This window comes from Capricornis sumatraensis, chromosome 23, assembly GCF_032405125.1.
Source record: "Capricornis sumatraensis isolate serow.1 chromosome 23, serow.2, whole genome shotgun sequence".
NCBI lineage: Eukaryota > Metazoa > Chordata > Mammalia > Artiodactyla > Bovidae > Capricornis > Capricornis sumatraensis.
In genome coordinates, this window is record NC_091091.1 from 33,041,234 (window position 1) to 33,065,914 (window position 24,681).

At 43.2% G+C, this 24,681-nt stretch overlaps 1 protein-coding gene across 4 annotated transcripts in view; it reads left to right on the top strand.

The window, feature by feature from the left end:
• Positions 1-24,241, top strand: part of ACSL5 (acyl-CoA synthetase long chain family member 5) — a 59,281-nt gene extending 35,040 nt beyond the window's left edge. For all 4 annotated transcript variants that reach the window (XM_068961410.1, XM_068961412.1, XM_068961409.1 and 1 more), the window contains 19 exons: positions 4,174-4,238; positions 4,370-4,471; positions 6,737-6,836; positions 7,812-7,990; positions 8,753-8,785; positions 8,874-8,925; positions 9,753-9,826; positions 10,372-10,449; positions 12,743-12,877; positions 13,975-14,109; positions 14,632-14,727; positions 17,621-17,693; positions 17,974-18,062; positions 18,596-18,712; positions 20,617-20,760; positions 21,429-21,530; positions 22,016-22,087; positions 23,122-23,268; positions 23,998-24,241. In XM_068961410.1, coding sequence (XP_068817511.1) covers positions 4,174-4,238; positions 4,370-4,471; positions 6,737-6,836; positions 7,812-7,990; positions 8,753-8,785; positions 8,874-8,925; positions 9,753-9,826; positions 10,372-10,449; positions 12,743-12,877; positions 13,975-14,109; positions 14,632-14,727; positions 17,621-17,693; positions 17,974-18,062; positions 18,596-18,712; positions 20,617-20,760; positions 21,429-21,530; positions 22,016-22,087; positions 23,122-23,262 — 1,787 coding nt within the window. In that variant the 3' untranslated portion in view covers positions 23,263-23,268; positions 23,998-24,241. The remainder of the gene's footprint in view (positions 1-4,173; positions 4,239-4,369; positions 4,472-6,736; positions 6,837-7,811; positions 7,991-8,752; positions 8,786-8,873; positions 8,926-9,752; positions 9,827-10,371; positions 10,450-12,742; positions 12,878-13,974; positions 14,110-14,631; positions 14,728-17,620; positions 17,694-17,973; positions 18,063-18,595; positions 18,713-20,616; positions 20,761-21,428; positions 21,531-22,015; positions 22,088-23,121; positions 23,269-23,997) is intronic.
• The last annotated feature ends 440 nt before the right edge of the window (positions 24,242-24,681 follow it).

Genomic DNA, 24,681 nt, shown 5'->3' on the forward strand with positions numbered 1-24,681 from the left:
AAACCTGTGTTCCCTGCATTGACAGGTGGATTTTTAACTACTGGACCAACAGGGCAGTCCAACCTCGTTTTTTTAAAGTGAGGAAATAGAGACTCAGAGGTTCAGGAATATTTTGAAAGTGACAGAGCTAGAAAATGTTGATGCTGATACTGAAATTTAAGTCTCTGTCTAGATTATTTTATTTTACATCAAATCTTAAGTGTTTTGTAAAAGTTGTTGCTCCTCAAGACAATGAAGGGAAGTCGCTCAGTTGTGTCCGACTCTTTGCGACCCCATAGACTGTAGCCTACCGGGCTCCTCTGACCATGGGATTTTCCAGGCAATCCCTGAGTGGATTGCCATTTCCTTCTCCAGGGATCTTCCCAACCCAGGGCTCGAACCCGGGTCTCCCGCATTGTAGACAGACGCTTTACCATCTGAGCCACCAGCAGTCAAGACAATGAAAATTTATCGTAAAGAAAGCTTCTATCTGAAGGTTCTAGAGTGGGCTGTACTTAGTATTTCTGGCTCCACATCAGTACTGGTTTAGATTTCCATCCATATAACAAACAAAAACAAACCAACCGCTAGTTTGTTTACTTATTTGACAACTTAAGATAGTATATAGCTAATACAATAGACTTTCCTTTGAGACTTTCCACTTTTTGAAGTTTTCTTCACTGAGCATAGCTTGTTATTGGAACTAGATACAAGTCATTCAGCACACAGCATGTGGCACATAGGATACCTTCATTTAGAATTTTTTTTCAATGTTAAATTAAAGCTAGACAGATAAATTGGCTTCTCATGTAAGTAGGCATGAAAAATCCAGCCTATTTCCATAGAAAAAAATGACACATCTGCTTGCAACTGGGATGGAATACATCAGCCCTAACCTCTATCTTTATAGGGTTCCCAGGTGGCTCTAGTGGCCAAGAACACACCTGTCAGTGCAAGAGACTTAAGAGACATGGGTTTGATCCCTGGGTTAGGAAGATCCCCTGGAGGAGGGCATGGCAACCCACTCCAATATTCTTGCCTGGAAAATTTCCATGGACAGGCTATGGTCCACAGGGTTGTAAAGAATTGGAAACAACTGAAGCGACTTAACACAATCACACACAACCTCTGTCTTTAATCCCTACCCAGTAGATGGTCCATGTTGAGAATCACCTGCATGCATGTGTGCTAAGTTCCTTCAGGCGTGTCTGATTCTGTGTGACCCTATGGACTGTAGCCCGCCAGGCTCCTCTCTTCAGGGATTCTTCAGGCAAGAATACTGGGGTGGGTTGCCATGCCCTTCTCTGGGGAGAATTACCTGCAGGTAGTGTTTAAAATATAGATCCTCTGCTCCACTGTATTTTACTGAACTGGAAATACAGATAGTTGCTGTTCAGTCGCTAAGTCCTGCTCAACTTTTTGCAACGCCATGGACTGCTTCTCTGTCCTCTATTTCCATGAGTTGGCTCAAATTCATATACATTGAGTCAGTGATGCCATCCAAGCATCTCATCCTCTGTTGTCCCCTTCTCCTCCAAATATGAATTTTAAACGGAGCTTTCCAAGGGCTTTGTGTGCTGAAGTTTCAACTCTACCTAGCTTAGGGCCCCAATTTTGCTGAGACGTTGTTAATGGGTGGATTCTTTATAGATGGCCATGTCTTAGAACAGAAGATCTAAGTTGATTAAATTAATCAAAGGCTAGGCTATTGCCTAGTCAGGACTTTGGCTAATCAAAGTGAAGCTGATTAGGGCACAGACTTGAATGAAACCCTAGTTGGTACCCCCTTGGGCCAATTATTGGACTTATTCCTTGACCATGGGCCTCTGCTAGTATTTTTATCCATAGGGAAGTGATAAGGAGATGCAATAGAGTTTTTCTCACCCTTATCAGCTCTGCCACTTAATGAGTGAGCTTGAAGTTGTTCAAGTTCATGATTCTTGGTTCCGTGGGGATAATGATAGTTATTGGGAGGACCCAATGAGTTAATGTGACAGCACAGAGTAAGCTAGGGACCGTGAGAGGTACGTATCGCTGGGGGTTAATGTCAGTACAAACCAGTCCATCGGTAGAATGGCACACACTGAAGGCTGGAGCAGTGGCTGTGAGCCCCTAAAGCAGGACTTGCCGGGCTTCAAGGAACATCTCAGTCTGAGACTTGACTTCTTGAGCATTCCATGCAGCTGTTTCAGCAGAAAGAAAAAGCACTAATGTTTCCTGTGAATAGTCTCCATGTTCATTAAAAAAAAAAATCTCTTTAGTCAATGTGGCTGTCTCTTTCCTGCTTTCTTTCCTTTCTCCTCTGTCACTTAGTCTGGAAGCTCACTTATTTGCCTCTGAATTCCTAATAACCTTCTCTTTGAATGCTTCCTTTTGGCTAGAACTGAAATCCCCTCAGCAATGTGGCTAGATCCTCTATGTAAACCTTCCTTCCTTTCTGCGCTCCTATTTATAACTCAGTTTCATTCTGGCTTAGATATGGGGGTTTCTCAGCCAGTTAGGGCATTTCCGTAGCCTCATAAGTACCGTAACTTCTGTGACTTCTGTGGCTGAAATGACTATTTCCTCTAGTAAGTGGGTGTTCCCAGACTTACTCTAACTTTAAACAAGGCAGAATAGTTTCGATTTTCAGAAGTTTAATTCTTCTATTGTCAAATGTGAGACACAGTTGTAAAAATATTCAAGGCTAATGTACATGTGTGTGTACCCAAGTGCTCCTGTGTATACTCATGTGTGCTCTTGAAGTTCCTTATGAGTCTCAGTGTCTCAGAAGACACTCTCATATAAAGTAGGTTACCAACTGATTCATGAAAGTCAATGAAGCTTAACAAATAAGGGAAAAGGCCCCATTTTAATAGCTGTGAAAGAAGCTTAGACTAAAGTAATAACTTTTAAAATCTGTTAAACCAGAAGACATATTAAAAAGTGACTATTAAAAAAAAAAAGTGACTATTTAGTGTCTATGACTTGATATTTGCTGGTGGGAGAAAAGGCAAATTGTCCCAACTGATTCCCCAAGCAATGTGGTGCTGGGTATCAAAAACCTGAGCTGTATAACATGGAACTCTGCTCAATGTCATGTGGCAGCTTGGATGAGAGGCGAGTTTGGGGGAGGATTGGATAGGTGTATATATACATGTGGCTGAGTCCCTTCGCTGTTCACCTAAAGAGTCACAACATCGTTAATCGGCTGTACCCCACTACAAAATAAAAAGTTAAAAAAAACACCCTGGGCTTTCTAACCAACTGTCCTCATCCCCAGCTCCTGCCACCCTTCCCAACCCAGTTACTTCATTTAAAATACTCTATTCTAAGGAAATGTTCTAACTTTGAAATGATCAATTTGAAAATATGTATTGTAGCATTATTTGAGGTGTCAATTTTGGAAACAATTTCCATGCCCAAAATGAGATCAATTCAGCTATACACTAGAATCCTTCACTACTTGGCCATAATAAGGCCATTAAAATCTCTATAGAGAAGAAATAATAATGGGAATATTTGTATAAAATGGGGAAAGAAATCAGGATACCAAAAATATATGTGGAATGAAAATAACCTTGAAACAATCAAAGGAAGTATCAAAGAAAACACTTAATATCAGTCTTGATAATGGTGTTTATGTGATGAGATTACTGATGACTTGTATTTTTGTCTAAATTTTTATGAGCATTTTTTTTTACTGTGCACGTATGCTAAGTCGCTTCAATCATGTCTGACTCTTTGTGACCCTGTGGACTGTAGCCCACCAGTCTTCTCTGTCCAAGGAATTCTCCAGGCAAGAATACTGGAGTGGGTTGCCAAGCCCCTTTTTATTGTAGGGAAACTCAGTCCAAGATTACCCAATACGGCTATTTGTGATCACTTGTAGGTTTTTGCTTGTTCACGTCATGTGGGCTAGTCCGTATTCATGGCTTTCCCCAGATGCCTGTCACCATGGAGGTCACATATTCCAAGATGGAAGCACCCCTGCTTTTTAGCATTTCCTAAACATTGCAGATGCAGTTTTCAGGGCTCTCTCTGTCTTTGAGAACTGAGTACTTATCACTTTTGCATTTCCTTGGCACGTAAGGGAAGCCTGCGTCCTTACTGGATTTATCCTTTGTGTCTTGTCTCTTCCTAACCTCCTTTTACTTTCTCTGGTCCAAAGAATTTGCAACTGGAGCTGATTTTCTCTTAATATTATGTTTTTAGACAATGGGCCTTGCTTGGGATATAGAAAACCAAACCAGCCCTACAGATGGCTGTCCTACAAACAGGTAAGTCAGGCCCATGATTTTGGATACATTCTTTTGCTTATGTGGTATCCTGAGCTAATTTGTTCTCTGGAGTCTTGATTGCTCTTTTTTCTCTCTCTCTCTCTCTCTCTCTCTACCTCTCTCTTTTGTAGGTGTCTGATCGAGCAGAGTACCTGGGCTCCTGTCTCTTGCATAAAGGACATACACCATCACAAGACAGCTTTGTTGGCATCTTTGCTCAGAATAGGCCAGAGGTAACTGTGTTGAAATTAACTGAAAGAAATGAGTCGGGGCCAAGTCTAAAGACTTTAAGTGAAAGTGAAGTCGCTCAGTTGTGTCCGACTCTTTGTGACCCATGGACTGTAGCCCACCAAGCTCCACTGTCCGTGGGATTCTTCAGGCAAGAATACTGGAGTGGGTTGCTATTTCCTTCTCCAGGGGATCTTCCCAACCCAGGGATCAAAACCAGGTCTCCCGCATTGCAGGCAGACGCTTTAACCTCTGAGCCATCAGGGACTTTAAACCCTACCCCAAATCCAGCACTCTGACTCTTGATGAAGACTTATGAAAGCAGTTTAAAGACCCAGACTCTTTAAATATTGTCCCAGTTGAAAGGGTTGTAGTGCTGGGCCTCCTTCATCTTGGCTGAATGTCTGGCACTATTTGCAGGTGACTGGGCTTCGCTCATGTGTTCCCAGTTATGTGTCATTTTAAGCCAGTCTGTCATATGAGGAAAATAAGGAAGCTGTGAGGGGACTGGCAATTAAGAGCTTGAGGATGATGTGGAAAGGGATGAATTGGTATTAGAACTGGAACTTGCACATTGTCCCTGAACTAGTAACCAAGGCATCCACTTCTCCTGAGACCAGCTGCAGCCATCTTTCCACAGTGAGTTGAAAGCAGATTGTAGATATTAAAATGATTGGAATTAAGCTTATCTCCAAGTTTAGGTGAAGTCATTAGACCCAATATCCTCAGAGAAAAACCTTGGTGTGTTTTGGAATAGTTGCATGACGTATGCTTACCCAAGCCAGTTGTTTGAAAATCCAAGGTGGGGGCAGGCCTGGCTGCACTTCTGGGTGCATCTATATATTCATCTTCCCTTAACCCAGCCTCAGAGATATCCTTGACTCTAGTTCAGGAACTTAACATCAAACCTGGTATCTTAGTGCATTAGGGCTGCCATGAAGATAATACCGCAGACTGGCAGCTTAAATAGCAGAAGTTAATTTTCTCACAGTCCTGGAGTCTATTCAAGATCTCCAGTTCAAGATCAAGGTGTCAGCAGGTGTGGTTTCTCCTGAGGCCTCCCTTCTTGTCTGTGGACAGCTGCCTTCTTGCTGTGCCCTCACTTGACTTTTTCTCTGCCATCCCCGGTGTGTCTTCCTCTTCTTATAAGGACAGTAGTTATATTGGATCAGGGTCCCCTCCTCATGAGCTCTGTGCTGTGCTGTGCTTAGTCTCTCAATCATGTCTGACTCTTTGGGACCCCATGGACTGTAGCCCGCCAGGCTCCTCTGTTCATGGAATTCTCCAGGCAAGAACACTGGAGTGGGTTGCCGTGTCTTCCTCCAGGGGATCTCGCCAAGCCAGGGATCAAACCCAGGTCTCCCACATTGCAAGGGGATTCTTTACCATCTGAGCCACCAGGGAAGCCTAAGAATACTGGAGTGGGGAGCCTATCCCTTCTCCAGGGAATCTTAACCAACCCAGGAATCGAACCAGGGTCTCCTGTATTACAAGCAGATTCTTTACCAGCTGAGCTTTATGATCTCATTTCACCTTAATTCTTTTTAAAAGGTGCTATCAACAAAAACAATTGTCTTGGTGTTAGGCCTTTGACATGAATTTTAGGGGGAACATAATTTAGTTCATATTGACATTTAAGACCCACCATTATCAGGTTCTGACCCATCAGCCCAATTCACTTCCTGTCACTCTTTATGCTCTCTGATGTATATGTAGTCATGTCATGCAATCCTGCTTTGTTCATTCACTTCCTTCATCCTTCTCTGTCTCTATTTCCATACCCAAATCCTACCTGTCCTTCAGAGCCCTGCCCAATTTCCGTCACTTTTCCCAAAGTAGTTCCAGGTAGCCTTACTCCACCCCTGAGAGTGACTCTGTTTCGTTAAGACTCCCTAATGCATTCTGTAACTTTTATGGATAGAACTTATTACACTCCACCTTTGTTTTATAGTTGTCTCGGTACCCACCTTATCTCCTTTATTTAATTATATTTTATAGCATCAGCAATGGCAGTCCCTAAAGCATCACACACACAAAAAGAGATTAGAGGGGACTTCCCTGATGGTCCTGTGGTTAAAACTCTGTGCTTCAAATGCTGGGAGTCTGGGTTCCATCCCTGGTCAAGGAACTAGATTTCACATGCCACTACTAAAGATTCTTTCTTTTAACACAGAGCCAGCCAAATAAGCATTTGTTGACTAAATGACTGAATTAACACACTTTGTCGTCAAAGCGTATGCTAGTCCTTAACTGAACATCTCTCCATACAGTGGGTCATCTCTGAGTTCGCCTGTTACACGTACTCCATGGTAGCTGTGCCCCTGTATGACACCTTGGGAGCAGAGGCTGTCATATACATCATCAACAAGGGTAAAACTTCGCTATTACATTTTAACTTGATTCCTTCTTGATGCTGACTAGTTCCTCGTTATTGGTTTTTGTTAACAGACCTAGAATGCTGTGATCAGAAAAATGCTCCAGTCTCTCTTGTCCTGTAGCACCTAGGATATAATTTAGAGGGAAGTTACAAAAAGCCCATGAATCAGGGATATACTCAGAAGTGTCAATGAAATGAAAGCATAATTCCAGCTGGCATAATATGACAATATAGTTTGGCAGTGAGCTATTTTCACTGGCCACCCTGGATGAAAGGCCATAGAGTGAGTGAATAAATCACTTAATTGACTGTATCGCTATGAAACTACTGGTTTAATTTCCTACTCTTGTAAACTGAAACACCAGCATGTACCAATGTCCATGGTGAGTCTATAGACAAAATGACTATTGCTAGAGAAACAAGTCCAAGTTCAATGGGCAAATAAGAGATATACTGGATGTTACCTTCCATCACAGAACTGGTAGATTAAGTGAGTAGATCCATTGGAACTATAGAATTAATCAGAAAGTTTCGATTTATGTAAACAAGTATCAAGGCAATTGCTACCATTAAAAGTCATAAAATGCTTGTCTGCTAAAATCCTACTTGCCCTCTCCTTCCCCTTTTAATCCCTCCTCCCCATGCCCCCAAACAAAACAAATGGACAGGACCACATATATGACCAAGCATGTTGTCTATATTCTTAACCTGAAGGAATATTGTGGCTCCTCTAGAAAATATAAACACTTGGCAGTGTGCAAGGAAACTAAGTGCTTCTGTTTCAATTAAGTTTATTTTATTATCAATGGAATGTTTCAGATTTTATACATTATAAGTCTGATTTACAAACATAGTTTCCTTTAGGGATCCAGTAGTTTTGACATTTTCAAAAGTCTTTTCCTCTTTGCGAGAAGATCAGATGCACAGCAACACAAGAGGCTGACCTCTCTCTCTCTTTCTGCTTTCAGCTGATATCACCACGGTAATCTGTGATACACCCCAAAAGGCATTAGTCCTGATTAGTAATGTGGAAAAGGGCCTCACCCCAGGACTGAAATTGGTCATCCTCATGGATCCCTTTGAGGAAGACCTGAAGAAGAGAGGGGAGAAGTGTGGAGTTGAAATCTTATCCCTGTTTGATGCTGAGGTAGGGGACTGAAGCTCAACTGCCAGCCAGAAGGCTGGTCTCACACTGTGGGCAACTTGCAGGACTTCCATACAAGAAAGCAAGTTGGTGTCCTCCAGAGGTGGCAGGGGAGGAGTCAATTACACTCATGCTATTAAGCTATGGGAATCATTTCCCCAAGACAACTCAGAAAGCCTGCCAGTCGGGGAGGAAGGTCTGTGGCCAGCAGACAGACTTCCAAGTAGAGAATTTATAAACACAGAAGTAGTTAGGGGGGTGATCCTGGAACCAGGCTTCCTAGGTTCACCTTCTGGCTCTACATCCATTAGTTATGTGGCCTGGGGCCAGCTGCACCACATCTTCCCTTCCCCCTCTGTCATATGAAGATGAAACCATCCCTACTTCACAGAGGAGATTTAAAGAGTTAAATGAGAGAACATAAAGTGCTCAGGACAGTGATATAATGTGCAGTAAGCCTTGAAATGTCAACTATTCATTTTATTTAAAATGATTTAGCAACGGTCCTGGAAGACTGAACCTTGAGAGTCTGATGGGAAGTTTGGACATTTGGGATCTGCCTTCATAAGCTGGTATTCTAGAGAGAACTCATACTCTACCCTGAGGCTTCCATTGTGCCTGCATGTTGGCTTTGGGGCCTGACCTGGGTTGGAATTTGGGTTGTATTCCCGCAGAGGTGTTCACATGCAAAAGGAAAAGAGGACTGTATTGGTCCTAAGACTGTCTATCTCAACTAAAGTCTCTCTTGCTTTTCTGTTCATGCAGAATTTAGGCAAAGAGAACTTCAGAAAACCCGTGGTAAGTTTTCTTCTGCCTGATCTTGAATCTTGCCATCTTCAACTCTCAAAGCTCGCAGTGGACTAAGCTCGTATGCTTCCCCCTCCAGCCTCCTGCACCAGAAGATCTGAGCATCATTTGCTTTACCAGCGGGACCACAGGTCAGTGCCCAGGAAGTTGCCCCAGATGCCCCTAGTTAGCCAAAAACATGGCTTGAGTCACTGATGTCTGGTGGGCTGGTATATATACTTTACAAGCAGCCCTATCCTGAGGGACTTATAATCTAAGACTTCTGAATATGGTTGCCCACTTCGAAAAACCCAAGCATAAGCAAACACATTTCAATGAACAACCGGGAGCAGTTGACATGCTATGGAATGGAGGGGCCTTAAAGATGGCTTCATAAAGTCAACTTCCTCCCCCAGCCTACCACTCTCTCAATTTAACTCTCTCAATTGAGAGAGCCTACCACTCTCTCAATCACTGGAATGGCTTCACTCAATCAAGATAGCCTAGTGGTAGATCTAAACAGATCAGTCTGTGTCCTCTTTCTCCCCCTCTATGTAGCTACCTAGCTATTAGAACTCTTAATAACTTTTAATTTGAACCATAATAATCTAGAAGTTATAGCCATTCCACTGTGCCCTGTTTATAAAGTGATGGCTAGGTAATCTTGTTACATCTGAAGTCTTCACCATGAAGACAGCACAAGGCAGGGTGGGGGTCACTTGGGGTCTTCTTTTTGTTGCTATCTGTGACTGCGGCTGCGCCCTGTGTGGTAGCACAAGGCTAATAATGCAGAGTAGAGTTTCTGGGGGAACCAGTCATTCATAAGCAGAGGCATATACACCATTCATAAAAAGACTCAGGGACAGAAGTTCCCGGCTCCATGGAACAGAACCAAACGAGTGTGGCTTCTCATTTCAATGCCAGAGACAACCTATTAGTCACTAACTAACTGGATCTTTCCACCTCTTGTCTCCTACAGGTGATCCCAAAGGAGCCATGTTAACCCATGCAAATATTGTTTCCAATGCTTCTGGTTTTCTCAAATGTATGGAGGTCAGTGGTCAGTTGAAAACGAGGCCCTCATTAAAATGTCAATCTGTCGTAAGATTTTAATCTTAAAGTGAGAGGAGGCAGCGAGGGAAAAAACAGATTGAAGGCCTGAGTGTGGATGAATACCGGTACATCTTTGTCTGGAGTTTTGCCCTTTTATTTATTAAGCTATATATATATATATATTTTAATCTGGACCATTTTTTAAAGTTTTTATCGAATGTGTTATAGTATTGGCTCTGTTTTATGTTTTGATTTTTGGGGGCTACAAGGTATGTGGGATCTCAGCTCCCTGACCAGGGATAGAACTCACACCCTCTGCACTGGAAGGTAAAGTCTTAAAGTCTGGACCTCTGGGGAAGTCCCATAGAGTTTTGCTCTGTTAGACTCACTGTAGATCTCCACACTCAGTGCAGTTAGAGCAGCCCTTAGAGTTACACAGGTCACGTCTGCACAACTGTATGCGGCAGTCCTAGAAAGAAGAGATGTTTGGAAGAGGAAATTGACATTAACCCACTGTTGTCTGCTTTCCATTTCCTGATCTCTAGGGTGTTTTTGAGCCCAATCCTGAGGACGTGACTATATCTTACCTCCCCTTGGCTCATATGTTTGATAGGGTTGTACAGGTAAGATCCTGTATTCCTAGCAGGTGTGTGAAAAGAGGGTCCTGGCTTGCTAGTCCCACATTTATCCAAAGGGCAGCTCTGCAACATTTGCAAGCTACTGTCTAATGTGAGGGCATGGGCAGCAGGGAGTGGTCACGGCTGAGTCCTAATCGTGGCATCACCCCTAACCTGCTGCAGAGTCTTCCTGTGTTGAGTCTGTCTGTGTCCCATGGGGTGAATGCTTGCTCCTGCCTTCACACAGGGTGCCTGCAAATCCTTGGAGCTCATAGCCTGGAGTTTACTATCTATCCTGTGCAGGGAGAGGAGGCACTGTTTTTTCTTTTCTTTGGGCTAGAGGTTTTGAAAAGATCTAGGCTTAAAGAAAAGGAAGTTCCCCACCAGGGGGGCAAAGAAGGAAACTTTGATCCAGATAAGGTGTCCAGAGTGTGTCAGGGGGAGCTGCTGGCGATGGCACAGACACTGGGGAAGAGCTGGCCTTCTGTGTGTGGTCACCAAGCTTTTCAGGCTATTCTGAGGCTGGCTTGAGAACCAAAAGCAAAAACACAGATGTCATTAGGGATGGAAAATCCCCTCTCTGATCCCTGCTTAAAAACCTCTTCAACCAGCTTATCTGTTGGTACATGAACTGCTAAAATGGAAGATTCTGTTCCTTGGGTTAAAGTGCTGATATCTGATTAATATAATATTCATTCTAATCAGCGTGTTTTTCACATTTTCAGTCAGTTCAGTTGCTCAGTTGTGTCTGACTCTTTGTGACCCCATGGACTGCAGCACTCCAGGCTTCCCTGTCCATCACTAACTCCTGGAGCTTGCTCAAACTCATGTCCATCAAGTCCATTCATGTCCATCAAACTCATGATACCATCCAACCATCTCATCCTCTGTCAACCTCTTCTCCTCCTGTCTTCAATCTTTCCCAGCATCAGGGTCTTTTCCAATGAGTCAGTTCTTACATCAGGTGGCCAAAGTATTGGAGCTTCAGTTTCAGCATCAGTCCTTCCAATGAATATTCAGGACTGATTTCTCTTAGGATTGACTGGTTGGATCTCCTTGCAGTCCAAGGTACTCTCAAGAGTCTTCTCCAACACCACAGTTCAAAAGCATCAGTTTGTCAGCTCTCAGCTTTCTTTATAGTCCAACTCTCACATCCACACATGGCTACTGGAAAAATCATAGCTTTGACTAGACGGACCTTTGTTGGCAAAGTAATGTCTCTGCTTTTAAATTTGCTGTCTAGGTTGGTCATAGCTTTTCTTCCAAGGAGCAAGCATCTTTTAATTTCATGGCTGCAGTCACCATCTGCAGTGATTTTGGAGCCCCCCAAAATAAAGTCTCTCACTCTTTCCATTGTTTCCCCATCTATTTGTCATGAAGTGATGGGACCGGATGCCATAATCTTAGTTTTCTGAATGTTGAGTTTTAAGCCAACTTTTTCACTCTCTTCCTTCACTTTCATCAAGAGGCTCTTTAGTTCTTCTTCACTTTCAGCCGTAAGGGTGGTGTCATCTGTGTATCTGAGGTTATTGATATTTCTCCTGGCAATCTTGATTCCAGCTTGTGCTCCATCCAGCTGGCATTTCACAGGGTGTATTCTGCATATAAGTTAAATAAGCAGGGTGACAATATACAGCCTTGATGTATATTCCGTGAATATACATGAAAACTTCCTGAGTTTTCACATTCTATCACTTCTGAAATTGAGATGGTCTTAACCACTGTAGGTGTGTTCTAGTTTGAGTGGCAGTGCTTTTTTCTTAGTGCTATGTAATGAATGGGCTCTTAGAAACGATGCATGCCTTAGACACTCACCCAGAGCTGTGGGTGGAGTAGGGATGGGCCTGCAGCCTCACAATCTGACTTACCTGTCCTGCCACCTCAGCAGAGGTGAGTGCCGTCCTGTCTAGGGAGTAGGGTCTCAGAGTTCTGGGTACATGAAGTGTCAGGGGTGAGGGGGTCCAGAGAAAAGTGCCCATTTTTGTTGCTGTTCAGTCACTAAGTAGTGTCTGACTCTTTGAGACCCCATGGACTGCAGCACGCCAGGCCTCCCTGTCCTTCACTCTCTCCCAGAGTTTGCTCAAAATCAAGTCCATTGAGTCGGTGATGCTATCTAGCCATCTCATCCTCTGCCACCCCCTTCTCCTTTTACCTTCAGTCTTTCCAGCACCAGAGTATTTTCCAGTGAGTCAACCCTTCACATCAAAGTGCCCATTGGATGTCCTTAATTTTGTCCCAAACAGACCCGACTCAAAGAGGTTCTTTGGCTCTGATCCCCATCCTCTGGTTCTGCTTTTAGGCTGTTGTATACTCTTGTGGAGCCAAAGTCGGATTCTTCCAAGGAGACATTCGACTGCTGCCTGATGACATGAAGACCCTGAAGCCCACATTGTTCCCTACAGTGCCTCGACTCCTTAACAAGATCTATGATAAGGTACTTACCTTGCTTCTGCTGGGCTGGCCCTGAGCTGTGTGGGGCTTAGGCCTGACTACAGCTCCTAAAGACTCTATGTTGCTAAGAACTGTGCTCCATCTCCACCCTTACCCCCCACCCCCACCAGCATCCACTTACAGCCACGCTTCCCAATGCAGCCACGAAAAATTGTACAAATGAAACCCCCTTTCCTCTGGATGAGATTACTTGGATGTGATATGGAGAAACAGACTAATTCAGAGACTGGAGGAACCTCTCAAAATTCAGCTGACTTGGAAATTGTTACTCTGATTTCATAACACCTGCTGGTTAGGGTGCTTCTTGCTGAGGTGCTAAGCCCATGGTAAATATTTCACATACATTCCATTATTTCATTCCTACAAAAACCCAGGAAATCACACCAACATTTATTATCCCTAATTTACAGATGATGAGACTGAACCTTGGAGGTTAAATAACTTGTCCAGAGTCAGGTCTAATAAGGAGATGAGCCAAAATTTCATGGCCTCATGACAGACTTAGCTGTTATTGATCTCTGCTCTGTTTTTCATTAAGGTTAGGAAAATGGTGATTTTTCTAATCCAAGCATTTCTCTTGCCTACATTAGCTGAGAGTCTTCCATGAAGGCACAAATATTTGATTTTTTTTCCCTTTATTTATCAGTCTTGAAAAAAATGAACTGGTACCCCAGTGACCTTCAAAGTTGGTCAGTGAGAAATTTTCTTTGTATTATTATGATACTATATAACATACATACATATGATCCTAAATCAAAAGCCCTAACCGTGGTACACAATCAGCTGTTTCATCAGTACTCCCAGGTAACTTTGTAGATAGATGCTACCTTTTGGGGACATGCTGTGTCAATTGTCAAGGTTGTTCGCTAAGGACAAGGAATTTGAAGGAGCTGGAGCTTTGTCTGTGTGTACAAAGTTCAGTTCTTTGTTAGCATGAACTTCCATCATTATTCAGCATACCAGTGCGTGAATAAGAGTCACTTTCTTTTGATGTTAGGAGGCACTATCTCTTTCTTGTTGATGAATGGCTTTGGTGAGTATCCAATAGGTTTCCCACTAAGAGGAGCTGTCACTCTACAGGTACAAAACGAAGCCAAGACACCCTTGAAGAAGTTCTTGTTGAACTTGGCTGTTGCCAGTAAATTCAGTGAAGTGAAAAAGGGTATCATCAGACGTGACAGTCTGTGGGACAAGCTCATCTTTGGAAAGATCCAGGTATGTTGGGTAGATCCTGATGGAGCCAGGAATGTGTCTGGGCTGCCCTCTGCCTCAGCATACTTTGCTTTTCCTTTGATGGTCAAGCGTCTCTTTAACTGGAGACCCTTTGGCACTTTCTGTGTTCACTCAGCCTTTTGAGATCTCTCTCAGACAACTTTGTCACTAAAGGCATTTGGCCGGAATGCAGAAAGTGGATTTTTCTTAGGTTCTAGCTCTTTCATTCTCTTGGGTGGTCTGTTGAGAGTCCTAAGTAATTTGAAAGGTCCAACAATACAAATTACCTGAGGAAATGTCAAAAAAAAAAAAAAGCAGGTCTGGTTCCCCATGTGGATGGTGGTGACCATAACAGCCAGCATTTTAAGTTCTTTTCACAGTGATGGACCCTAAGTGCTTTGCGAATTAATGAGTTTAATCCTTATGACAGCACTGGATAAGCAGACTGTTCTGCCCATTTTGCAGTGCAGGAGACTAAAGCCAAGGGAATAGTTTTCAACAGGTCTTTTTGTTTCTATTAAACAGGAAAGCCTGGGTGGGAAGGTTCGGTTCCTGATCACCGGAGCTGCCCCCATCTCACCTCCCGTCTTGACATTCCTCCGGGCAGCAATGGGATGTCTGGTAAGCCAAGCACCTTTTTTTAAAAAAATTTTTTATTGGGGTGTAGGTGCTTTACAATGTTGTGTTAGTTTATGCTGTATAGCAAAGTGAATTAATTATATATATATCCATACATCACCTCTTCTTTCCTTCCCATTCAGGTAACAGGCCCCTTTTTTGGATGATAGCTAATTTCACTTTTGCACAAGTAACACTCACTATTCAAATAAAAATGAAAACACAAATGAAAAGTGCCAAAGAGAAAGTCAGCCAGAAACTCAAAGTCAAGAGAAAATATCCTTCCAGTCACTGCTTAATGCATCTGTATACAGAAACCTTGACACAAATAGCATCAGTGTTAACAAAACTTTGCCATTCGAAGCAGTGTGAATGGACTTGGAGGGCATTATGCCAAGTGAAATAAATCAGACAAAGACAAATTCCATGTGACATCACTTATATGTGGAATCTAAAAAATGTAACAGACCAATGAATGTAATAAGAAAGAATCAGGCTCACAGGTACAGAGAACAAACTCTTAGTGGTGGGGAGAGGGCAATTTAGGGGTAGGAGGGTAAGAGGTACAAACGGTTAGGTGCAAAATGAGTTACAAGGATATTATTATATGGGAAATATATCTGATGTTTTATAATAACAATAAATAGAGTATAATCTTTAAAAATGGCATCAGTATTCTAATATACTTGTTAAACAGTGCTCGCCCCATCCATATTGATCCTAGCCAAATAAACATCATTTTAGTGGTTTTGTAATAGTTTATTGAATGTACCTAAATAACTGGTCTCCTGTTGATGCATGTTAAGTTGTTTCAGTCATGTCCAACTCTTGACTCTTAAAGACCCTATGAACTGTAGCCAACCGGCCTCCTCTGTCCATGGGATTCTTTAGGCAAGAATACTGGACTGGCTGTCATGCCCTCCTCCAGGGGATCTTCCCAACCCAGGGACTGAACCTGCGTTTCTTACATTTCCTGCATTGGCAGGTGGATTCTTTACACTTGTGCTACCTAGGAAACCCAGTCTCCTATTGATAGACATCATTTTTTTTTTGCTGTTATAATCAATGAGGTGATAAGGATATTTGTGCATATTTATGCAACTATCAATTTAGGATAAATCTTTGCAAGTGGGAATTATTGGGCCAAAGTATATGAGTTTTTCTTACATGTTAATACTCACACTTCATCAGGAGGGTCTTGTCTTTCTTATACATTCCCGCAAATAATGCGCAAGTCCTGAGACCCCACCTTCTTGCTAGTGATGGATGTTTTCAGTCATTTAAATCTTAGCCAAATAGATACTTGAAAAATCTTATTACAACTTTGTTTCTTTTATTAACACCAAACATCTTTTGGGGGGCTCTTTTTCTCCCTTGCCTTCATCACACTGAGCATTCACAGATTTATTTAATAATATTTGTGAGGCTTTGTTTGTTTGGCTGCACTATGAGGCATGCAGGATCTTAGTTCCCCAACCAGGGCCTGAACCCAAGACCTCTGCATTGGAAGTGCAGAGTCTTAACCACTAGACCACCAGGGAAGTCCCTAAATATCCTTTCTATTGTTTACTGGCACTTGTATTGCTTTCATGAATTACTACACTACTTCCTTATAGAAAAAAGAGCAAAGGAGAGTTTGGTTCTCTTTCCCCTTGCTTTCTAAGAATTCCTATAGTAATAAAATCAATCTTTGTTGTGTTAAAAGTGTATTTCCTAGTCTCATCTTTTGCACTGTGTATTGCTGGATAAAAGTTTTCAATGTTTATGCACTAAGTCACCTTTTTTATGTGGTTTTATAAGAGCTTAGACCTTAGGCTTCCTGACCCAACCCTCAATATTGCATAAAACTGTTTTCATCCAGATTTTCTGGTAACCTTGTGGCTTTACCTTTTTTCAATTAAGTCTCTGCTCCATCTGGAATTTAGTAAAAGGGCTTGAGTACAGATAGTCTCATATTTTCCCCCTAGATGGCTAACTAGTTCATTCTCTTGGCCAACTAGCACAGCATGAATGAAACAAACAACCTTGTCCTCATCAAGTGCCACCTATGTGTATAACTGCCTTCACAATAGATTCTGAATTGACGCCAAGGCCAGAGTTCCTCTTTCTTCCTTTCCTTCCTTTCCCTCAGCTCCTAAAACCCATAGATCAGAAGGCCCTATGCCATATCCCTCCCAGAAATGCCTTCCTCTCTTCCAGCAGCTCTGCCTGGGACAGACCCCATCCCCACTTCAGACTCTGCATGTGTTTCCTCCACATCCCCTGTCCAGTCAAGGTTATCCTTTATACCACCAGTCGGTCTGTGCTACAGACCAAATCTGGCCTGTTTCCTCTATTTATAAATAAAGTCTTGGTGGAACACAGCCATACTTATTGATTTATGTGTTGTCTCCTGCCACTTTGATGCTGTATTGGCAGAGTTAAGTCATTGACATAGAGACCAAATGGCTCATACAGTCAAAAATATTCACTCTCTGGTCCTATATACAAAAGTTTGCCAACCCCTGTTCTATATCATAGCTATTTCCCTTAAAAGATACTTCTCACTTTCTTTAGCTCCTTCAGTAGCATGCCCTTGCCTAGGTTCAAGTCCAGCTGCCATTGGATTGCATGTCGCTTAATGAATAACTCTCTTTTCCCCATCAGCTTGAAATGCCACATTTCCCAAAGTATAGTATGTTTCCATACTTTGGTCAATTTTTGGACCCTTTTGGTTTTTTAGTAAATCCACAGTTGCAAAGACCTAGCAGCTCAGGTTCTCATGAATTCAAGGTTTTAAGACACTAAGTGTCCTCCAGCTCTCAGACACCTTGCTTTCCTCATGTCTGGCCACAGGGCACAGCCAGCTCCTGCTTTATCTTGAGTAACTCTCAAAGCCCTTCTTTGGTTCACACAGGTGTTTGAAGCTTATGGTCAAACAGAATGCACTGCTGGCTGTACAATTACATTACCTGGGGATTGGAAATCAGGTAGGTTCTTTGTTTACCGGACAGCAGGTGCAATGGCTGGGTGAAGAGTTCTAGACAAACTAGGATTTGGGTGTTTAGATAGCCTCAATACTCTGGATGAATGTGGCAGATACTAAATCTAATGGTTGGTCCAGGCTTTTCTATCTTGACTGTCTGGCACTGGCGCCAGATGACCTTTCAGTTTTATTCTTCTAGAGTCAATCCATAAATATCTCTCAAACATGGCTGGAGTTATCACCATTTCCCAGTATCCTGGCTGATTCAGTGTGGTGTGTTCTAGGCCACGTTGGAGTCCCCATGGCTTGCAATCATGTGAAGCTGGAAGATGTACCTGATATGAACTACTTTGCCGTGAACAATGAAGGAGAGGTGAGTAGGCTGTGCCCAGCAGTCATTTTTACATAATTGTGGTGGGGATGTGTGTATCAGAAAAAGCACACAGTTGTGAGCAGGTTTGGGTTTGGTTCTTTTGAGAATTTTTGCAAGGACTTCAATGTCTTGGAGCCTAACTTTGTCCCCCACAGTAGAAATTAAAATCTGGTGCTCTTCATTAGTGTCATTGGTATTAGTCAATCAGTTCTGTCTGACTCTTTGCAACCCCATGGACTGTAGCTCGCCAGTCTCCTCTGTCCATGGCATTCTCCAGGCAAGAATACTAGAGCAGGTAGCCATTCCCTGCTCCAGGAGATATTCAATCCTGACTCAGGGATTGAACTCGTGTTTCCCACATTGCAGGCAGATTCTCTACCATCTGACCCACTAGGGAAGCCCAGTGTTCCTCATACTATAGTGGAAAGCATCAGATGAATCAAGGTGGTGGGGAAAAAAAAAGATGAAAGGCAGGAGTCGGTGTTTGTAGCAGCCTTCTCTGTTGTCACCATCTCGTCCCAACTTCTGTACAGATCTGCATCAGGGGCCCCAATGTGTTCAAAGGATACCTGAAGGACCCCGAGAAGACACAGGAGGCCTTGGACAAGGATGGCTGGCTTCACACAGGAGACATTGGTCGCTGGCTCCCGGTGGGTGTTTCTTCAAAACTTCTGAGTGTCCCTTAACAATGGAATAGACGTGCTCAAAATGAAAGTCGCTCAGTCATGTCCGACTCTTTGCGACCCCATAGACCGTAGCCTGCCAGGCTCCTCTGTCCATGGAATTCTCCAGGCAAGAATACAGGAGTGGGTTGCCATTCCTTTCTCCAGGGGATCATCCCAACCCAGGGATTGAACCCAGGTCTCCTGCATTGCAGGCGGATTCTCTACCATCATCTGTGCTACCAGCAAAGCCCGAGAATACTGGAGTGGGTGCCTTTCTTTCCCTTCTCCAGGGGGTCTTCCTGACCCAGGATTCAAACCAGCGTCTCCTGCATCGCAGGCAGATTCTTTACCAACTGAGAAACCAGGGAAGCCTGGATACCAGGAATGACTTGCTCAAAGACAGGGGAAAATTTGGTGACTTTTCCAAAGAAGTGTAAAAGTGTATTTTGTTGTTGTTTTTGTGATTTTTACTTTTCTCGTGGCAGAAACAACTCAAGATAACTCCATGGACCTGTAGTGTTTGCCTTTTATAGGGATACATATTTTTTTCCCCACTTAATATGTAGACACACCAAAATGAGGGTGCAGGATTTCTAAGCCAGGTGTATGCAGAGACTCATACACCTCTCAGTGACCGTTTTTTGCCTCTCAGTGACCTTCACAGCCCCTCTTGGTTCAACCACACTGAGACTTTCTTTAAAGCAGAGCTTGCTGACAAAAAATCAGCAGTAAGTAGTCTCTGCAAACCCCCTCTGTTTTCCTAAGAAGAGAGGAAATTCCTGCATAGTAATGACGGTGCCTTAGAACCCCTGAAGGGAATTTTCAAGAGCTTTCCTCTCTGGAAAGTTTTTGCCTACTATGTGCTGGGGGAGTGGGAACGTAACCAGATTTAAAACCCACTTCTTGCTCAATATTCTCAAGATTTAAGTGATATTCAAGGAATGTTTGACAACAAAATCTCTAAGAACACTGGTCCTAATGATGTATTTTATAGATTTGGGTATTATGGTAACATGTCTGTGTCTGTATGGTAAGAGTTCTCAGGTCTAATAAGCCCAAAGCATAGGCAATAGATGTGTTTTCACACTAGAATTAGCAAGGGCTGAGCTTTATTCATCACTTTCAGATAATGTCTGTTAGGCTGAGCTGGTGGTTAATTTCCGGAGTTGGCCTTGTTGATGGTTCCAGGATTGGTTCAGTCTATTGCCCTGTTTCGGATATGATCATGTGGACCGTATTTGCCACTTGTCCCAGTTCTACAATTCAAATTCCTAAAAACCTAAGCTCCTCAAATCAACTAGCCCAGAGATAGAACCTGCAAATGACCTCCAGTGGCTGGTCAGAGAGCTCTCTCTGGCTGTTTCTGTCCTAACAAGCGCAATTACTGACTTGTTTGATTAGCAGTGGCACAGTGGAGCTGTATAGACTGCTCCTGGATTTAAAAGGAATAGAGAAAAGGGAGACAAGGAGCGGAAGATCTAACTCTAAAGTCTTAATAAAAGATAACACCTTCTCTGTTCCCAAGAGTGCTGGAATGAAGTAATTGGAAATTAAGCTACTAGAAATTAAGAGCTGCAAAATTTCTTTATTGGATGAGGCAGCCATGTGCATAATCCCAGCAGGTCCAGGGGACTTTTTCTGAGGCTGCCCACTGACTCTTCACAGACACATGCAGTATAGACAGGTTTTGTGAAAGGCTGCATCCCTCCCTTTCCCCAAAGCCAAAAAGAGAAATGAGAGATTGTCCAAAAGTCAATGGAGAGGTCAAGTTTAAAAGGGAAGATTAAAAACACAGAAAGGAAGATTACCTCTCATTTCACCTCGCTCTTCACTGACATCACTCAGTAGGCCCAGAAACACTGATGCTGTTGTCTTTCTGTCTGCTACAGAACGGAGCTCTGAAGGTCATCGACCGAAAAAAGAACATTTTCAAGCTGGCCCAAGGAGAATACATTGCTCCAGAGAAGATAGAAACTATCTACATCAGGAGTAGTCTGGTGTCGCAGATTTTTGTACATGGGGAAAGCTTACGGGTAACATTTCTTAACAATAGCCAGTTTTATAAACACTGTGCTTAAACTTGGCTTCTCCGAAGTACAGGAGGATTGATATGCAGAGGTCAGAGTTGCTTTAAGCTTAATATTGAGCACGATTTCTTTTTGAACAATCACATTTAAATGGAACATTTTTGTAGAGATGTTAAGTGGGAAAATGAGATTAAAGTTCCATGAGGGTTTGAAATATATTTTAAGAAAATAGTAGGATTCAGTTTAGTTCAGTTGCTCAGTCGTGTCCAACTCTTTGTGACTCCATGGACTGCAGCACACCAGGCTTCCCTGTCCTTCACCAGCTCCCAGGGCTTGCTCAAACTCATGTCCATCGAGTCGGTGATGCCATCTAACCATCTCATTCTCTGTCGTCCCCTTCTCCTCCTGCCTTCAATCTTTCCCAGCATCAGGGTCTTTTCCAAGGAGTCAGATCTTCACATCAGGGAGATTCAGCTTCAGCATCAGTCCTTGCAATGAATATTCAGGACTGATTTCCTTTAGGATGGACTGGTTTGATCTTGCTATTCAAGGGATGCTATCCCTGAATGTCAGGCTTGGGGAACCATCACGTATTAGGAAGATGTAACGCTGCCTTCTTTGCCCCGCTAGGGGGCAGTGCTGCGCTAGTTCACATGCCTTTATTTCCTTTCCAGTCATTCCTAGTGGGAGTGGTGGTTCCTGACCCGGATGCACTTCCCTCATTTGCAGCCAAGATTGGGGTAAAGGGCTCTATTGAAGAACTGTGTCAAAACCAAGTAAGTCTCACTCAGGAAAGCCTATGTACACCCATGGGCCTATTGTGGGAGGGGGATTCCCTGTTCTCCCCATCCTTCAACTTGGGCACCCAGGGTTTCTCAGAACCTCCTCGCTGGAAGAACAGACTCTTGCTGTGTCTGTACTGGCTGGTTTTATTAGACTGGAAGATGGGATGTAGAGTTTAAAAACAACTACCAAAATCCTTATTCTTTTTATAGTAAGATGTGCATTGTGAAAAAATTAACTGGAAAATGAGGAATTAAATAATGCCACCCAGAGAAAACCCCTGTTACCATTTAGGGTTGCTTTTTCTTCTCATTTTTAACTTTGAGCAACATTTAGATATCACGTGTTCTTGCTCATACCCCCACATCCTGCTTTTATCCTGATGAATTTAGTTGGTGTTTTGAATTGGTTCCTGCTCAGCCTTTTCTTTAGGCTCTTTTTCAACAGCCAGTCTCTAAGTTATGTTTTATATTCCTAGACTATAAAGAAAGCCATATTAGAAGACATACAGAAAACTGGGACAGAAGGTGGCCTTAAATCCTTTGAACAGGTATGTACTACTCATGTTATCCTGTCCTCTTCAGGCACACTCAGTTCAGTTCAGTTCAGTTCAGTCACTCAGTTGTGTCCGATTCTCTGCGACCCCATGAATCACAGCACGCCAAGCCTCCCTGTCCATCACCAACTCCCGGAGTTCACTCAGACTCGCGTTCATCGAGTCAGTGATGCCATCCAGCCATCTCATCCTCTGTCGTCCCCTTCTTCTTCTGCCCCCAGTCCCTTCCAGCATCAGAGTCTTTTCCAATGAGTCAAGTCTTCGCATGAGGTGGCCACAGTACTGGAGTTTCAGCTTCAGCATCATTCCTTCCAAAGAAATCCCAGGGTTGATCTCCTTCAGAATGGACTGGTTGGATCTCCTTGCATTAGAAAGTGTTAAAGTTTGCATTTATAATGGGGTTAGGAAGTTCGGTTCCCAAGGACCTGACTTCAGTGGTAGTTAACCCATTGACGCCAAATGGCAGTGACCTTTGCGTTCATTTGTGTAGTCCCTCCATGCTGTTCATTATTCATTCTCCTTCTCCACTCAGGTCTTTCCCAAACTATTAGTGTGAGAATGGGTGTATGTTACTGTTCTCCTAACCCTCCCATGTCATCATGCCACTTCTATAAGAGAAAAGATTAAGTTTCCTCGCATAGCATTTATTTTTTATTTGGTTTTGACAAAGCTGGGTCTCTGTTGCTGTGTGTGGGCTTTCTCTAGTTGCGGTGAGTGGGGGCTACTCTCTAGTCGTGGTGTATAGACTTTCCATTGTGGAGGTGGCTTCTCTTGTTGTGCGGCACTGGCTTTCGGGCACACAGGCTTCGGTAGATGTGGCATGTGGGTTCAGCAGTCGCAGCAAACAGGCTTAGTTGCTGCACCGCGTATGGAATCTTCCCAGACCAGGGATGGAACCCGCGTCCCCTGCATTGGCAGGCAGGTTCTTAACCACAGGACCACCAGGGAAGTCCCACATAGTGTTTAGGAGGGCTCCGCAGAACAGTCTGGATCACTAGTAAGTGTGTGTACGTGTGCATCTCTTCCAGGTCAAATGCATCCATCTACATCCAGAACCATTTTCCATCGAAAACGGACTCTTGACACCAACCTTGAAAGCAAAGCGGGGAGACCTTGCCAAGCACTTTGGGACTCAAATCAAGAGTCTGTATGAGAACACCCAGGAGTAGGTTAAGGTACTTACAGCTGCAAGGGGCCCATAAGTATCCTGCCTTGTAGAAATGTGGATTTAAAACTAACCTTACGTTCATTTTTTGTCTTTCCTTCTGTTGTTTTACCTACTAAATTATAAAACCATAATTTTAGGGCTTTTAAAAAATAGTGAGAGATTTAGCACGTGGAAGTTTAGCCTCGAACTAAATAACTCGTCTTTCCCATCTTAAACGTTGCTTAAATGACATCTTAGGTGTTAGGACTGCTTTTATCAAGATACCTTCCTTCAAGGTCCATCTGTACAGTATCTTTGTTCCTGCCTTGTGAAATCCAGCCTTTATAAGTGATAACTAGTTCAGGGGCCAAAGTGAGCCCCTGGGACTTTTTCCTTGTTTTATAGTTAACCTAACTCATTGGTGGTCTCAGTATGGAGTTTCCAATGTTCAAATTAAGAGACTTTAAGTTCTGAGGAACTTAAGAACATATTTTCTAACTATTCCATAAAACCCCTAAAATTAAGTAGAGTTTTAAGCTATAGCAGTATTAATCGTGTTTATGAGACAGATTTTTTCTGTGTCCTTCTGTGTTCACTGAAGTCTGTGTCCAGAAGGGAAGAATTTGATCCCACTGAGCATTTCCTAAAGTCTCTAGTTTGGGAGAATGTAGAACTGGGCCTGTAACACTGTGCCCAAAAAGAATGTCCTGAGAGTGTTTTCCACAGTATACCTGGTGACCGAATCTATTCCCAACAGTTTGCTGCTGAGCTGGAAGCTGTGGGTAAAGGAGCTGAAACTCACGTCAAGTGTAGCTTTCCAGTGAATGAAGCAAGCACTGAGTAGCAGCCTCCCGGACTGGGAATGAAGGCATGAAGCCTGCACAGCAGCCATATCTCCTGGGACGGAATCAACTGATCTTTCCTCCTGACTCCACTTCCTGCTGTACCTTACCCGCCTTCAACACTGATATTGCCTGAAAAATATAAGGTGTTAAGAATAAACTATTGCAGACAACTGAATCTGTGGTGTGTATCCTCGTGGATCGTGGAGATAGTCAGCCTTAGACAAGGGTTCCTTCACAATCATGGAAGCTAGTGGCTCTCAAACTTGGCTATGCACTAGAATTACCTGGGAGTTTAAAAAGATACCAATGCCTGTGTGACACTTATGGATTCTGGTTAACCTGGCCAGAGGTACAGCGTGGGCACTGGGATTTTTAAAAGGTCCCTAGGTGATTCTAGAATGCCACCATGTTTGATAGCTACTGAAGGAAATGACCTTGAGGATCAGGCCTGCTATCCCACAGCTGTGAATAAAAAGTACCAGTCGAAGACTGACTCCAGCTGAGCACAGTTCGTGCTTTCTCCTTTATCACCCATGTAGTCTTGAAGAGTGTTCCTTTCTGGTCTTTCTAGACCCTGAGCCCAGAAGAGCTATCCT